Genomic DNA, 18282 nt, shown 5'->3' with positions numbered 1-18282 from the left:
TGCTCATATGGGATTAATGTGTTTTAATTTGTGCTCATTAGCTCTTTGTCTGCCACAGAGCACCACAGAGAAGAGTCTGTCTCCCATTTCTCCATTTCTGCCCATCAGCTATTTGCACACATCGATGAGATCCCACCTAAACCTTCTCTTCTCCATGGAGAACAGTCTTGGCTCTCCCAACCTTTCCTCACATGAAAAATGCTCCAGTCCTTTATTCATCTTTGTGGCCCTGCACTTTAATCTTCATGGACTGGGGAGCCAAGAATGGGATGCAGTAGTCCAGGTTAACCTTGGCTTTCCTAACCCTATCTCTGCAAGATCAGGTAACAACTCTATGTTCCTCCTGGATTATCCACCCCTACTTCCACCTCTTGTACACTTTTTTTTACTCTCTGAGTTCAGTTAGGATGTCCTTGCTCATCCATGCTGGCTTCCTTCTTCTTGTGCTTGATTTTCTACTTATCAGGGTGGACCATGTCAAGCATTGGAACGCACTGGTAGAGTAAGCATCCCTGGAGGTGTTCAAAGACATGTAGATGTGGGTCTTAAGGACACAGTTCAGTGGTAGGCTTGGCAGTACTGGGTTAATGGTGGGACTTGATCTTACAGGTCCTTTCCAATCTAAAGGACTCTGTTATTCCATAATTTATTAATATATCAAGCTTTCCAAGTTACAGACTGAGATCTCGACCTGCATCTCAAATGGGGTACAAGTTTTCAGTCCATTATTCCCCAAGAGCTTTTTCCTGACCCACAGATTCCTAAAGTACCTATTTTCCTAGGTGAGCAGTTTGCTGTATTGGTAGTGGGGCCCTTGTTTGTGTGAGCAGTTTCCCTGAGTTTGTCACACAAGCTGTCTGTTGCCTGCTTTAATTGGAAGTGTTTGAGACAAGCCAGGGACAAGAGAGACTCGTTGGCACTGCAGACATAATTGCTACTGCTGTAGTGCCACGTGCACATGAAGTGCTATAAATTGGCAGTGATAATAACATGAAGTGATAATGAAGAACTTGGTGAACATTCGCCAAGTCACAGCACATCTCCAACACAGCTGAATGGAGTTTAGAGGCTGCATTCAGATGAGAGAATCAACAAACCCCAAGTGCTTTCTATATATGTTCTAATTCACTCAAACAAAATAGAGGTCTCATGTATAATTGTGATGTATCTATTTTAAAGACTATAAATAGAACAGAAGATAGTGGAGGCTTTTCTTTATTCCACTCAACAAAAGATATATGAAAGATAAAACACTTGGAAAACAATTGATGAAGAATGAAGCAGACTTTGGTCTCAGAGAGTAAAACTGAGTGAGGCTGGTGAAAGCTGCCATGCTTTTCATGATAGTAGAACAATTAAAATGAGCTTTGAGGATATTGCATCCAAGTCTACTAAAAATCCCAAACAAATAGACTGAGAAATGAGCCTATTTTGCATTCATTTGCAAGTCTTACTTTATCATTGGTCTAATAATATTTGAGAAAACACAGACTTTATCATGAGACTGTGTCATTAAGTCTACGAGTATATGAGCAAATGAGCCAGAAAAGTAATTAATTTTCTCCTGAAAAATAAATTATGAGAAAACACTTTTAGAGACCAGCCTTTTGTAAAAACAGAGCTCTTAATATGTGGGAATAAAAATGTTTCCAGAGTCACAGTAATTGATAGCAGTGTGGTTTTTTTCCTCCCTTTGATTGTTCATAGTGTACCAAAAATTCATCCTATTTGTCTGAAATTTTCTGGGCCTTAAGTGCTCATGAAAGTTTCAACTAATGTAATTTATTTTCTCAAAATTTACCTACTGCAGTAGTCTTCCTTGAAATAATTCAGACAGCCCTTTTCTACAAGATCTGAAGAAGCATCATTGTTCTTGGTTTGGAGAGCAGAGCAGGGACATGACACTGCTGAGCTGAGGGAGGGAATTGATTACAGCTATTACCCAAAGGTGTGGTGGTGATGACATGAAGATGGAGAAAAACTCATGTACACCAAAAGGATGAGTGACACTAGTGACATAGGTCAGCAAGAGAAATCCTAACTGGATATAAGCAAAGTGTCTCTGCAAGACTAAATGAGTGGCTGGAACATGCTTCCCTGAGAGGCTGTGGAATTCTCATCCTTGGAGATTTTCAAAACTGCCCTGGATCAGGTCCCAGAAAACTTGACCTAGTTTGAAATTAGCCCTGCTTTGAGGAGGTTGGCATTTGGAATTCCTGACATCTGAAGAGCTTTTCCATCCAAAATTATTCTGTGTGTCTATGTTAATGTTCAGTGAAGACTATCTAATCATAGTGTAAAACGTGACTGGGTCATATCCAAACCCTGGATCTAAGCTCTTTAGTCCCAGCCTAAAAGGAAGAGAAAACAGCAAGAATTCTTTCTCATGTAGTAGATGACCACCTACCTTTAATCTTATGGTCTCTCTCATGATTTCTCTACCGTATCATCATGGTGAAAGACAAACAAAATACCATCTTTTCATAGAATGGTTAGGGTTGGGAGGGACCTTAAGGATCACCTTCTTCCAATGGGCAGGGACACCTCCCACTAGATCAGGCTGCTCAAAGCCCCATCCAACCTGGCCTTGAACACTTCCATGAATGGGCCATCCTCAGCTTCTCTGGGCAACCTGTTCCAGTGCCTCTGAGTAAAGAATTTGTTCCTAACATCAAATCTAAACTTGTCCTCAGTTTACAGCCATTCCCCCTTGTCCTATCCCTACATGCTTTCTTTCTTGTAGGCTCCCTTCTGGTATAGGAAGGCCCCAGTTAGGTCACCCCAAAGCCTTTTCTTTTCCACACTGAGCAATCCCAATTCTCTCAGCATTTCCTCGCAGAAAAGGGGCTCCATTCCTCTGATCATCTTGGTGGCCTCCTCCGGACTTGCTCCAGCAGGTCGATGTCCTTCCTGTGCTGGAGGCCCCAGAGCTGATGCAGCCCTGCAGGTGGGGTCTCAGCAGAGCAGAGCAGGGGGGCAGAATCCCCTCCCTGGCCCTGCTGCCCACACTGCCTTGGATGCAGCCCAGGACACATTTGGCTCTCTGGGCTGTGAATGCACATGGCCAGCTCATGTCCAGATGATGAACAGTTCTTTCCCAGATCAAAGAGGATTTGTGGTCTTCTCAACCTTCTTGAGGGAAAAAATTTTCTTCCTTGTGAGGACAAATACTAAGCTGTCTCTAATTAGTAATCCTTGCCTGTATGGGAGCTAACGGTAAATATTTACTGGGCTAATAAGTCTCTTACTATCTTTGTTGAAACAAATTTTAGTCATCTTTCAACTTAATTTCAGGCTACTTTTTATTTAGGCATTTTTCTTACTGGTTTTATTTGGTCACTTCAGCACTAAATAGAATTTGAGAAGGTATAAGCATGAGCAACCTAATTCTCTATAGAAGAAAGTCTCTGCTCTCAAAAGTTTTCTTAGAGAATATTGAGACATATTTTCTTATCTTTATAAAGAAATATAGGAAGAATAAAGGAAGTAATCTTCCTTAGTTCTTAACAACATTTGTAGAAATTACTCGTCTTTCTGAGTTTGGAAACAGGCGTATTTCCTTTTCTTTCCAACAATGGACTTGTATTAAAGACTTTGCAAGCACAAATCTCAAATTCCAATAACTAATGTTTATCCATTTTCCAAAATAACAAAGAAATCTATAGAAATGTAAAGAAAACAGACATTATGAAGGAACATTTCCAACATTCCTTCAAAATATTTGCATATTTATATTTACAAAGTTAATATATCTTGAGGCTTTGACTCTTGATGCTTGTCCTCAGCTGGCAGAACACACAAACTTTAACAAAAACATTAATTGGGTTGACTTGGACAATTCATTTTATGAAAAATGTAATTCAAAGGTAAGTATTTGCTAGTTCCAGTCACAGTGGGTGTAACAGTTTTCAGCACACCTTCTCAGCACGGGACAGTTTGAAATTATTTGATGTTTGACTGATGAAAGTTGCTATTTTTGGCACCTATATTATATCCTGAACTTATACCACCTTATATTAGTCTATATTTTATTCCACCATACCCATACAAGAGAGCTCTGGACTGTTATTTTTCTGCTCTAACTGTTCTTTGGCAAATGTCAAATTATTCAGGCCTTTAAGTCACCAGTTCTTTTTCAATGCAGCAAATCTTGGTTAAACCTGTTGCTGCTTTACAGTGGGTGAGGAGTATTCTATAACATAGTTACACAAAGTGGACTGGTAAGAAAAAAAAAGCAAGGTAATCATATCAAGAAATGGCATCTACATCTACACTAGGAAAATCTACAGTTACTAGTGGGGGATTTATGTCATTGAAAAAATTTCCTTTAATGTTACCACAGGAAAACTGGAAAAGAATCCTCCTTTAATTTTGTAGTTAGGAGACACCAAGGATCAATCATTTGTCATATTCAGTTGAAAGCAGAAGTGTTATCTGAATGTATGAACTGTGCATATCTTGCTTTAACTGATTACCTCAAGATTATGAAGTTAGGTTTAGTCTTAATGATAAAATTTTTCTAATCTGTTTCTAATCTTTAATTTAAGTCATATATAAAATATCGACCACTATGTCATTTTCCCCAGGTAATTCATATGAAACAAGATATATGAATACTGGGTGCCTCAACTGGAAGGATTTAAATGAAAAATTACCCTGGTTAACTAAAAAGAAGGAATTGAAGGGGGAAAATTATCTTAATAATTTATCCGTAACTGCTTTTATGAAGACAGTTAAAAATAATAAATAAAAATATGATATAAATACAAAAAAATTTAGATATTATTAAAAAATATCCAGATATAAATGTGGAAACAGATACAACTTATTCAAAGAGTACTTTGTTTAAATGTGTTTCCATCAAGGACTATGTTCAATAATAGTTTATCTTCCAGTCTGAAGATAATAAAAATTCAATTCCCTGTTTGCTGAGGGCTTTATTATTTTATCTTAATTTGGAGAAAGATTATTATAATGCATTCAAACTTTTCTTCAACCAAGTGAAAGCAGAGGTTGGATCTGTATTTAGAACAGTTTTCCTATAACTGGAAAATGACTCTACTTAGGAAACAAGAACTATTATTTCAAGTCATTTACTCTTTCATTTCAAGGAGGATTAAAACGTTGTCATTAGGGTAACTAATAATGTATTATTGGTATTCAATACCAATTGATTAATATTCAACATAAGTCACAATGTTCCAATTCATTTGGAAGGTATTTCTCAGCTACCTGGTTAACATAAAAATCCCAAACAACCCCTGAGTTTATTTCAAAAACCAATCAACCCTTTTCTATGTAATTTCCCTTTGAACAGATAAGAAGCTTACAAAAATAAAATTATAGTGTTTGCTCAAAAACTAATCTCCACTGGTCTGATTTGCCACCAGCTCCTCCCCAACCAGCAGCAATATTTTCAAAGATTCCTTTCTCCCATGGCCAATATTTCACTTGTCTATTTCAATTCTTTGACCAATATGTCAAAAGCTCTTTTTTCTTAAAATACTGCAATAAAATAGAAAAGATAAAGGCAATATCTCATTTCTTATGTAAAGGCAGAATACTGTATTTGTGTGAGGGAGAGAGGCATAGGACTAGATTGCTTGTGACCATGACAAACCAAATTTGTCTGAGCTGGTACACAGAGTCCTGTTAGTCCTTAAAGCAGGGTTGGAGGAAAATAATACCATTTGTTACCCACCTGCACAGCAGGATCTGGAGAAACTCCTGCTCTGCATTCAGTAGGTTAGAAATTGGTAGCTGCAAAATCTGCTTAGTGGAGTGCCTGTCAGAGCCTTCTCCTGTTTGCTATGCCCAAGCTGTCCTCTAGGTCAAAGACACACAGTCTCACTAGGATGAATTTCTTTACCCTCCAGAAAATGTCTTGGAGTGGTCTTAATCAAACTGTGGTCTCATCCAGACAGGGAACCACATCCATGAATGTTTGACCCAGCTGGATCACTGTGTGGGGAAGACACCACTACCCACGAGAACAAGTGTAAGAGTAGCATAATGATGTGTGTCAGGTGTGATAGAATTTAGAGGGGATGGGAAAATCTGCTGATATACTGAACATGTCCAATCCTTCAAACTGTGCCTATACAGCTTTTGTCTTAAATGAGCCAGTATACACAACACTTCTGGCAGAGTTACCAGAGACACATATCAGTACAAAAGAAAAAGAGTAACTCTGAGTGCAGGAGCAGAGCACCAGAGAGGATATAGGGAGCTTCACAACCGCTGTGTTTTGGTGTACATCATTCTACCTTCAACATGTAAATAAAACTGACGTGTGTTCCCTCCACAGGTCATGAAAGATCACAGAATCATAGAATAAAAGGGTAGAAGGATCTCAAGGATCATCTGCTCCAACTTTCTTAGCAAATCATGATCTAGTCAAAATGGCCCAGACAAATCTGAGAAGTGTCCTGCGTGGGAAGGCTGCCTAGTGCAAGCATTAGTTGTACTTCTGAATGCCTCCCAGTTTAGTTGTGGGGTTGTTGGGGGTATTTTTGGTTTTGTTGAGGGTTTTGTTTAGTTGGGTTTTGTGTTTGGGTTCAAAGTATTTTGTTCTAGAGGTACAGTCATTTCTGGAATGCCTTGCAGCTCTGTCCTTAGGGACTGCACTTCATGTGTTTACCTGAGAGGCAAGGCAAAGTAGCAGGAGATTGATTCATGAGCAGATCTGACAGCCCCTGGACTAAACCCAGCTGTTGTCATCCCAGCCTGGATTCCCAGAGATTCCCTGAGAGTTCCGAGGCACTGAATGGGTGCAGGTTGGCTGAGCCCTGTAGGAAAGCTTTGTTTGATATCTCTTTTAAATCATTAATAATTACAAATGCACAAAAGCTTGCCTAGCAGGTGACAAAGGACCAGCATTCCCCACTCACAAGCATAGAAAACCAGAGTACATCAGCCTAAAACCATGCTTGAAGTGAAAATCATGTTCTACCATGTGTTAGCATTTATCTGGATGTGAACAAGATCGCACATTCCATGGATGGTTCTCATGGGTCTTTTGTCTAGACTGAACATTCACCTTCAAACACATTCCTAATTAAAAAAAAAAAAAAAAGGGAATAATCATTGGATTTAAAAGCAAGTTCACAGCCATCACTCTTTACCCAAAAAAATTACTAAGGACATTTATATCTCAAAACTAGAGGTGCATCAGTACCATTTCTACTGACATGTCATCAAATGACTTTAGACACCAAGAGTGCTCTTTAGTCCCAGACAAGACACAATATTTGACTATCCATTTAAGTAGAGTTTTCAATCTGCAATCTTTTTTCAAAACTTATTTTAATAATATAAAAAGAAAGAAACAAAATCTGTACCTTACTGTGGTGGTTTTAGTTTTAGTTTTCAGTTTACTGTGGTGGTTTTAGTTTGAAAGGAACCACCTTTAGGTTTAGGTGGTTTGGGATTGTTTTGGTTCTGCCTAACCAAAACAAAAACTGAAGCCAAGGCCCACCTGCTCCTCACCAACCAAAAAGGAAAAAAAGAGTACCCAAATTGTTTAATCTTTAACATATGTGTTTCACAAAAACATATCTAACTTCTCAGTAGTTTAACAGACTATCAGTTACACAAAAAACTTAACATCACTTCCCTAAATTTTCCCCCCATTCTGAACCAGAACACTTACTTAAGTGGTAACTGAAGAGAAAAATTAACATTTTTCAGAGGATGGTGAAGCACTGGGATAGGTTGCCCAGAGCAACTGTGGCTGCTCAGTCCTTGGAAGTGTTCAAGGCCAGGTTGGACGGGGCTTTGAGCAACCTGGTCTAGTGCGTGCAAGGTGTCCCTACACATGGCAGCAGAGTTGGAAGCAGATGATTTTTAAGACTCCTTCCAACCAAAGCCATTCTATGATGATGATTTTACCACTGCTCCATGCTACAATTTTTTTCACCTAAAATAACAACATTGTCAAAAAAGAAAAAAAAATTCTTAAATGTAATTACACATTTAAGCTTTGCTTCTGCAATTGCTCCAAGCTCAGTAATGCACGATACTTGGAAGAATTTGAATATATTTGAAGCCTGCTTTTTTGTTATCCTGTTTATATGTTTGTGTATTACAAAATTCTGCCTCTCTAGAGGTGAGCAGACACCACTTTGCCATTTTGCTTCAGAGGTTTCACTTATTGAGAAGTAAGCTTAATGCAAATAAAATGACTTTCCCCTCCTGGCATTTGGCAGTCACAGGGAAATGCAACAGAAGAGCAGAGTATGAGAGAAAGTCACTTCTCAGAACTGTGTTCAGAAAGAATAACAAGCATTAAATTCAAAATGAACCATCTGTGACAACCCCTCAGCAGTGCCTTATTTCAGTAAGTGCAAGCCTGGGAATGAAAGTGAAACTGTACGTAACTGTCAATTAAAATACTCTAATATAGACTTTTCTGCCTCTGGGGGGAGGGTGTGCACAGATTTTCTGGAAGCCCTCTCTCTTCCATTTTCTTGGTATAAACTATATAGTTCAGGAGAACAGAATCACATCTGTAGCCAACACACATTACACACCTCACGGGAGGAAAGGTGCTGGAAGAGGCACTGTCATTATGGATCACCTCTCAGAACTCCATGTATATCTGGTGTAAGAGAGCTGCTTCACATCAAAATTATTTCTAAAGCAATTTCTAAGAAAAGAGTGCTTTCACATCAGAAATAAGGTATTTACCATTCCCCATTTGGGAAAACTTTATCTTATACAGTTGCATTTAGAAACAAAACCCAGAGAGTTTCTGTCAGTTCACTCAGACCACAAAAAACCAGAGCAATCACAGCATAGCCATGGTAAGTAGAAACACATGGAAATTCCTGCTTGCCCAAACACTATATATGTATATATATATGCTGTACATTGACTGGCTACACCTTGGGATTTACAGGATTTAAATCACATCAAAATTTGGACCTCAGAGTGTTCAGCAGGCAGTTCTGGGAAAGGGTCCAGAACAATTCAGTCAGTAACCACGAAGACTGTCATTTTATAAGATATAGGTTGCTGACTGAAAAAAAAAAAGTATTGTTAGGCAGTAAAATTGCAGTTTTAGTCCTTATTGAATTTGGACCTACACTGCAAGCTGTAAAAAATACTCAGCTAATAGAACATTGTGTATTTTTATTGAATCTGGAAAATACCCCTGAGACAGCAGCTCTCAATGCTGCCAGGATACTTTCCATAAGCACTGAACTAGAGTTGTATGTCTGTAAATATCAAGTGTGTTTCAAGGCCTTCCATTTTATTGGTACTACTTTGTAAGCTATTTTGTCACCTGAATGAGTATATGGTTATTTAAGAATGTAAAAATCTTAAAGGTATTTTAAATTCTGTTTTCTTAACATTCAGGCATTAATCCATGTTTAAAATACAACAGTAACAAGATCTGCTTGCCTTCATGTTCTGGTTTCAGATGGGATAAAATTAGTTTTGTTCTTACTAGAACAGTGCCGTGTTTTGGATTTAGGATGAGAATAATGTTGATCACACTCTGATGTTTTGGCTGCTGCTCAGCAGAGCTCACCCTACATCAAGGACTTTTCAGTGGCTCATGTCTGCCAGGGAGGAGCTGCCGAAGGAGTTGGAAGGGAGAACAGCTGAGACAGCTGATCCAAACTGTCCAAAGGGATATTCCACCCATAAAGTACCATAAAGTATCATGCTTATATAAACTGGGGCATTTGGAAGGGAAGGGCTGATAGCCACTGGGGAACAGGCTTGACATCGTTCAGAGGGTGGTGAGCACTGGTGTTGTGCGTCACTTGTTCTCCTCAGGTTTTCTTTCTTTGTCTTCTTTCATTGCAATTATTACTATTTTTATCCTTAGTACTATTATTATACTTTCTTTTTTTTCAATTACTAAACCCACAAGTTTTTACTTTTTTCTGGTTCTCCTCCCCAACTCCCTGGGGGAAAGAGGAGTGAGCGAGCATCTGAACAGTACTTGGCTGTCACTGGGGTTAAAGCACATCACTTAAACCTTCTGAGTCCCACCACAATCAAAGCCTGTTTGCAGGACTGGACCTCAGCAGTGAGAATGCCTTTCTGTGCATGCCTTTTGAGCAAATCAAAGACCTACCAGGATGTCCTCAATGAGAGCCAGCCCAAGGCGCGGCTGTGACTGCATCATCCACCCTGAGATCTCAGCTGTAACTCTTTCCTCCAGGTACTCCTTTCAAGATGAAGAGGACATGTTCATGGTGGTTGATCTCTTACTCGGAGGTGACCTGCGCTACCATTTGCAGCAGAACGTGCACTTCAATGAAGGAACTGTTAAACTGTACATTTGTGAGCTGGCACTTTCCTTGGATTATTTGCAGAGATACCACATCATTCACAGGTGAGTGAATTTCATTTGAGGAGTGGGCTGCTTGCTTTTGGCAGAGCAGAGGAACTTTATCATATATCTGATTTTGTAGCTCTGTTTATTCAGAATGCCTGTAAAGTTCCCATTGCTATTCAAGAGTGGAATTTGGGTCTGAAAGGTTTTCTTTTAAAGTGCTTTCTTTCAGTCCACAGCCATTCAGTAGCCTTGTATCCTTCTCATACTGCCCTTTTCTCCTTCTGATCTCATACTATGTACATTTTTCACTATGGTCTTCAAACACTAAATACAACCCATAGTGGCACCCTGATTGCTTTCAATTTATTTTGAATTCTCCAGTGTCCCAATGTTACTGAACACAAAGATGCTGCTCTGGTAATCCAGTACCAGAGCTTCCCATAACAACATCAGGGGACAGTTACAGAACCTAAAGCTGAGAATAATTTGTTCACTGGCAGCATCTGCATGAAGGTCAGGAGGAAGAGAGGTGGGGAAATAGGAATAATAGTACAAATAAATTGGAACAATGACAGATGCTGCATCCTTTTTGCGCTTTCTATATTACAGCAATCTGTTAGGTTTTCTGCCATTCAGAAGCAAAGATAGTATCCACTTCGAAAAACATGTCAGGGATCAGGGTCTGTTTTCCCTAAACATTTAGGCATTTAACTGAAGGAGCAGGGATAACTTCTATTTTTATGTCAACACAGTAACTATGAAATTATAAATTTATGGGCTTGAACCATTTTTTTACTCTTTTTTTAGGCTAATTTCAGGGTTATCTTTTCTGATTTAGAGTGGTATGAATACAAAAATACAGTTTTGTATGTACAAAATCTGGATGTGACTTTTTGAGATCAAACTAAACTAAGCTGTGCCATAGATCTCCCAAAGTCCAGTATGAACAAATTCCTTCAAATACATTAATGGAGAGTTTTCACCCCATCCACTTGCTGGAGCTGCCTCATGATTTTGCAATAAAGATACAATAAAAAGTATGGTCTGACTTTCAGAGGAGGAATGGCCAGAATGAAATCTATCTGAGCAGAGATGCAGTGGGTATTTTGTGTTACTGAAACTGTGCAAGCCAAAATTCCACTGAACATTGCAACATTTGCTTTGCTTGCAGTTAGAACTCCAAATGTAATAAAACTTGCAAATATTGCAAGAAAATTCTTTAGTATACTGTTACTATTTTAGTATATTTCCATGTATTTTGCATAAATTTTATTTTCTCAGTGAGTATTTTAAAAGTGGAGCTCAGAATTATAGCTGCCCTTTGTTCCTAATACCTTAAGGAATGTTCTTGCTGGAAAACAAATTGATGAGATCTTTTATGCAAATAGGCTGGCAAAATATTCATGAGATAATCTAGTTTGCAATCAAAACTTGTATTTTGCTAGAAGTCTGTAGCTTAAAAATGTATCCCAGAAAAGCCTGAGAAAGGTGGCAGATGTCTTGAAAGAATGAAGGACTGGATTGTTGTTCATAGCTTTTTGTGACAACGTCTGCTATGTCATGGTCCCACTATGGGACTATGAAACTGGTCTTGACTCTTTGATCTCTTTTCTATTACTTAGTCAAGTGAATACTCGCTGATTTGCACGGAGGTGGGGGAAGGCATGGTCATCCAGAGCTGGTTGTTGGCTCCATTTGGGAGCAAGTTCTGGGGTTTGGATTTTGCTTTCACTCTGCACCAAAAGTTTTGACAGAAAGATTGGACAAAATAGCTCTCGCTCAGCCTGCAGAGAGTGTTACCGACTGATTAGCTAGGATTGTTGTCTAGGGATCTGGTTCAGGACTCTGCTGTGTTACGGAAGAGATGTTTATTTTGAAGCTGGCAGTCCTGAGATCTGAATGTGCCTGTTCCACTTCACTGCTCACTGCCCACATGTGACAACGGTGGCATGAGGAGTCTTTTGCCTCTCATCTTCTCACTAGCTACAGCAAAATCCCAAATGATCCATATGCCCATGAACATGTTATTTAGCCAGGTGAGACCCAGAACATTCTGCCTGCTGCCTCACCACCACCTGGAACAACAGTCTGTGGGATGGGTCTTCAGCTGCCTTAAATCTCTGTAGCATGTCTGGCATCAAGAGCACAGTGCTGACTTAATTTGGTGCAGGAGCAGAGCCAGCAGTGACGCATGGTGAGGACACATCTAGTCATTCCTTTATCACTGCAAACACACCATCTCGTTTGGAGATTAAATCAGTGATCTGCTTGGTGTTCATACCTTGTGGTAGCAGGCCTCAGCAATATAATTGTTACCAAGTGCTTCCAGTCAGCCTTCACATGCTAACCTATATTTGATCTTTCATTTAAAAATGAATATGTTGGCAGCAAAAAGGAAAAAAAACTTAGTAAGTCAGAGAGTCATTGAGAGAGCCTCAGAGAGACGACATCTCCTAGATGTTGTCTTGGCTACAAAGAAAGAATAGTTGAATGATTTATCAGTCTGAGTTGGTGGATTTTCAAACTGCAGAATCATAAAGAACTGAATATATGGGGTGTGAATCAGGAGTTTAATTCCTCCTGATATACTGTTGTGTATGAAACATGTTCAGGTTTCCATTACTATGGCATCCAGCAACATGACAGAATGGGTTTTTCTAGGTTAACCTGTGGCCCCAGGAGTTTGCTAGAAAAGGAAATGGTGCTGAAGGGGACAGGAATTCCCAGCATGGATGAATGGGTAAAGAAGTGTAGAGATCAGTACTGTGCCCATTCCCCTTGCAGATGACTTGCAATGCCTCTGTGTTTGCTGATGTGGTTAGTGGTGTGTATGTTGAATGAGGCAATCATTTCAGCAATAGGACTATTGTTACTGCAGGGAAAAATTTAACCAGAAATAGAATAAAATAGAAAAACCCACTACTGTTCTGGTGTATTTATGAAACTTGCAATTTTTATTAATCACATCCATGTGTATAAAATCCATATTTGTCATGCATAGTTCTGCAATAGTAGATTTATTTATTATGGTACAATAATGAATGCTGCTCTGTGTCTTGCAGCTCTATTGTAAATGTTTGCATTTGCATGGATGTTCACCCAGAATTATAAAAACTTTAAAAAGAAAATATCTGAGTTTCAAGCTATTACTTGGAGGCTATTCTGAGTAAATTTTTCACTTATACAACAGCTAACTTGTTATTGAGATTGCTGGTCACAGATAAAAGTTACACCAAAAATTCTTTTTTTCTCACAGCCTTGCTGTAATTATATTTTATCCACAAGTCTCACATGAAAAAAAATATTCTTTTAAAGCTGGATGGGTGGCATTTCTTATAGACCCTTGGATCCCAGTACACCCAGAAAGACTTCTTACAGTATACATCATCTCAAACATTCTCAAATTTGTCATCAAATCCGGAATTCTGCCATTTCAAGATGGTATGACTAAACACATTCCTTCCAGAACTGGCTGCATAATGCCAGTGAATAATGTATTGGACAAAAGTTTTCTCATCAAAGGCTGAATAAACTTATTTCAGCCATGAGTAACTCAACCTTTTCCTTTCACAAATGCTGCTGTTCATTTCAATTATCCACCTGCCTCCTCACCAAAGTAGGCTGCATTCAGAGAGTTCTTCCGGCAGTAGCTCCAGGGTTGTCTCTTCCAGGATGCTCTTACAGCTACAGCCTTGGCTCAGAGCAGTGCTGGCCCTGCAATGCCGTGGCTGCTGCCCTGGTAACATGCTCATGCTGAAAAAAAATCACATTTTCTCTTTCTAAGGGACAAGTGTTAACTGCATTGCCCTCACAACTTTTCATCATCGTCTGGCTCCACTGGTTTTCATCTGCTTAGAGAGGAGGCTGGATGTGGCAGATGTCTGGAATGGAAATTGCAGTAACCTTCCAGCACAATTTTAGGATACTGGACTAGCTGTTTGATCAGTGTGTCCAGGACACTTTTATTTTAGTGCGGTTTATTTAATTCAAAACTGTTCATGTGTGTAGGTGTACATATATAAGTGTACATTTAAATTTTTTTTGAGCACAATATGACAGGAATCAGCCTGGCTTGGCAGGTCTGTGTTATTTCATCACCAGTCTGTTTTCCATTCCTCCAAGTTCTGCTTCCAATGGAGAACTGCACAAGGAGTTATTCCAGCTCTGAGTAACTCAATAACAGGGTGGGCCAAAGCTAATGGAAAATGGTGGCAAATTGAGCATTGCATTTTCCTCTGCCAGATGATCCACTGCAGGGTAAGGTTGTCTTCCTGCTACCAGCTAGACAAGAGTTACTCTGTGTTCAGAACTGAACCTGTTTGTTCATTATCATGGAGTCTGCCAAGCTGTTTGACAGTCTGGTGAAATAAGATACTACATTTATATGATTAGACACTTATTTAAAATGGACCTTCCCTGTCTCACTTGTGACAACATACTGCAAAAGAACAAACTCTGCTTAAAAGGGTGCCCTTCATAACATTTTCCATTTAGTATGTAAGCAGTAAATAGTTTTGAAAATTACTTGGAGATGCAAAATTTGCCCCTAGATTTTCACAGGTGTCAGGCAGAATACTGCCAACCTGAGATTTAGCTGGATATACTAAAGGAAACACAGGTCCTTACAGATTTCGACTCATACTAACAGTCTTTTACTTTCTGGCAAGTGTGTGTAGATGAAGAAAAAATTTAGCAGGGTCGGAAGTAGATGAACTAGGGAAAAAATACGGCTACAGTTCATAAGCAGCATATCAAAGATCATAGCAGATCAAGATGCTTGTTCACTGAATTCTCTTAGTTTGTGTTCCCATGTCTCTTCCATGGCATTGTATTATGTTCTTCAAACAAGTGCTAGCCCACATTATTCTGAGGAAAAATTACAGGAACTGAGCAATGAGCTATGTAAGAGAAGTAAATCAGAAAACATCAAAACCAGTCAAAAAAGAAGCACGATGCAAACCATAAAGCCCTGAACACCTGCTGAATGCTTATGAGCCAGCAAAGATGAAAAAAGAAAGTGATTCATAAATTCTAGGCACAAAGGATATTTAAATTTCAGTCATGCACTTAACAAAGAATTAGATACCACAAGATACAAATTCACAGAGAACATGCCTTTCAACTTCTGAACGGAGTTCTCCCCCTACAAGAACAAATTAATTTTACTTCTGTTTAGCTACAGAAAAAGTTATTTGATACACCAGATAAGATACTGCTAATAAATGAAGCTGGTTTGGAAATACAGAGAATTCCATACACAGAGTATATAAACTACAAATAAAGTAAAACAGGCTGTATTGGGAAGGAGACACAAGGAGCACTCTGAGATGCATGATGCCCCATCAGGTGCTCCAGTTCCTGTCACTGGCACAAATACAATCTTTTATTGTGGGCCTGATGTGCTCTCCCATCCTCACCAAGGTGAAATGCCAGAAGGTGCCCATCACACCCTCACTCCTTCAATTCCCCAGGCTGAGACACCCTCACTGAAGCCAGCAGGGAATTGCTTTTTCCTTACAGTTTTCAAGTGAGTAGATGAAGTCACCTCTTCTCCCTTTCTTTCAACTTCCCTCTCTCATTATTAGCAATAGTAGTAGGAATGTGCTTATATGAAATCTTTTGTTTAGCCAAAGAAAACTCATCTCACAAGCCCTAAATAATTTAGAATTTACGGGTCTGGTCAATAATGGGAGATGGACCACGTGACTTATAGACTGAGCTTGGCTGACCATTTTGCATTAGGTAACAAAACTAGTGGCTAAAGATAACTTAAATCAAGGCCATCTTAAATGTGTGTTTGTGACATACACAGCACAACAGCTGGTTTTCTCATTGATTGCTTCTCTGTTTAAAATCAGGCACCCAGGCAAGGGTAGATATGATCTAGACATGTAGAAGTCCACTATGCCCTAGTGATGGCATTGTGATTTTAGAGATTTCTCATGGTTTTTCTGTTGGTTGCAGCTGAATGACAATGAAGTGGGGGAGGATTCAGTGAAACCTTTAAATCAGTGAAAAAAAAAAGATGATTCAGATAACATTGTTTGAAATTCTTTCTAGAAGAATTAATAACTCTTTCTTCTAAATCTGTCATACACTCCTTTGTGTCTAGATCATATCAACACTTGTCTGGGCCTCTGTTTTTGAAAAGAGAAGCATTCAATAAGAAAACCAACTATTGTGCTGTGCACACCACGAACACAAACATTGGTTGCACCCCCATGTAAATCAGCTGCCATCACCTGTCTGTGTTCCTGCTTTTCCCTTACTGGATTTCTTCAATAATCCATTTACATAAACTTTCAGGAAAAGAAGGCTTTAGGGCTCATGACAAGTATTAAAATGCTACATATCCCTCATCTCCATAATTTAGCATCCTATTGATGGATAATAAAATTTAATGCTTTGTTTCCTTCCTTTCTTCCTTCACCCACTTCTCAGTATTGAAATTTCAATCATGAATCCTTTTTAGACTATCAGACACTGAAGCAGAAGATGCTGAAAGAATTAAAGCAAAGCTTTGTTTTCAAGATTATCTCAGGTCTCCACCCACAAATCTGATCTGGTTAATGCCAGTTTTCTGCTTTAGCATACTGCTAGTTTCTTTGTGGCCAGCTATAAAAGATATCTTTATTTCACAGAAATCCATTTTAAAAATTGCTGGTGTTGCTTTAAAGCTCCAAGTGGTTTTAGTATGGGTGTCTGCTCCCAGACGATTTATGCCAGCAAAGACCACCATATTAGTAGCATGTTGATACTGTTATGCTAAATACAATAATCAAGAGTATGAATAAATATATGCAAATAATTTTGACTAATAATTAAAATGATTAGGCACTCTTTCTACAGAGGCATAAGAGTATCCACTGACTCATATGGCTCTGCCTGGCTTACTCTGGTTTTTGGCCTTCCACCTCCAACCCCAACTCCTCCACACATCTGAAAGTGGATGAAAGGCTGATCCAGAGAGATCAAATGAGCAATGATGTGAAGTCCCAACTAACAGAGAACAAGAGCTAACCATATGTGATGCAACATTAATCCCTTTTTCTCCAAAGCTTTAGTGTTAGTATTGTAAGTATTCTGACATCTTTGTATCTTGGAAATTTCACACCATCATGACTCTGAGCAGGCACATTCTCTCCACTGAAATGGCAGATTTGCAGGCAGTGTGCTGCTTGAATCGTTTTCGTTTGCAGTCAGTGAAGAAATTTAAACTCTTTGATTAAAGTATGTAGATGGAAAAGGGAATATGGAAAAAGGCTGTAAATTACATGCTAAGCAAATATGAACCAAGAGCAACATATGGACAATTGTTTCTTTCTCCCGTTTCTGCTTCAGTGGTGGCAACATATTTTTCAGTTTGGATGAGCAACATGTACATAAAGTATTCTATCATTCCCTTGGAGATTTCCTTACAATGTAAGTTTTTCTAATATACTGCAAAATAAAAAAAAAGACTTAAGAAAATGGTGCACTTTTACTTGATTTCTTCATGCCTGCAGTAGTCTTCTCTATCTCAGGTGTTGAATGAACTGGTCATGGTATGGCCAAAGATATTTCATTAATGGATATTGCAATTTGAGCTTCCTTCATGCCTTGGAATGCATTCAGAGGCTTTCAATACAGCTTTGATATTTCAGGTGAGATGTGGTCTCCTTTGTACAACTTTTGTCTTCACAGATATACTGAGAGATGAGAAAGAGTGTGAGTTGTAATTGTGATCATCTGGCAGTTTCTTCTTTAAAAATAAATTATTTTGTGAGCAGGGATTGCAATTAAGATACAAGTTGCCATCATTTTTGTAATGCTGAAGTTGCCTTTTCAATTTTTTTCCCTTGGATTTCTTCTCTCTACCCCTCCTTGGATGCTCCTCATGACACTCCCTCAAGGTTATTTTCAAACACTCCTATATTCTCTGTAAAATCCTGTCCCAACTCCCCTGGATGGGTTTTAGAGAGGACAAAGCACAGCAGTTCAAAGCTTTG

At 38.9% G+C, this 18282-nt stretch overlaps 1 protein-coding gene across 2 annotated transcripts in view; it reads left to right on the top strand.

Moving 5' to 3' along the window:
* STK32B (serine/threonine kinase 32B) overlaps positions 1 to 18282 on the top strand; it is a 159994-nt gene that overhangs the window by 76083 nt on the left and 65629 nt on the right. For both annotated transcript variants that reach the window (XM_038134457.1, XM_038134456.1), the window contains exon 4: positions 10178 to 10351. In XM_038134457.1, coding sequence (XP_037990385.1) covers positions 10178 to 10351 — 174 coding nt within the window. The remainder of the gene's footprint in view (positions 1 to 10177; positions 10352 to 18282) is intronic.

This window comes from Motacilla alba, chromosome 4, assembly GCF_015832195.1.
Source record: "Motacilla alba alba isolate MOTALB_02 chromosome 4, Motacilla_alba_V1.0_pri, whole genome shotgun sequence".
Lineage (NCBI taxonomy): Eukaryota > Metazoa > Chordata > Aves > Passeriformes > Motacillidae > Motacilla > Motacilla alba.
This window is presented reverse-complemented; position numbering and strand designations above follow the sequence as displayed.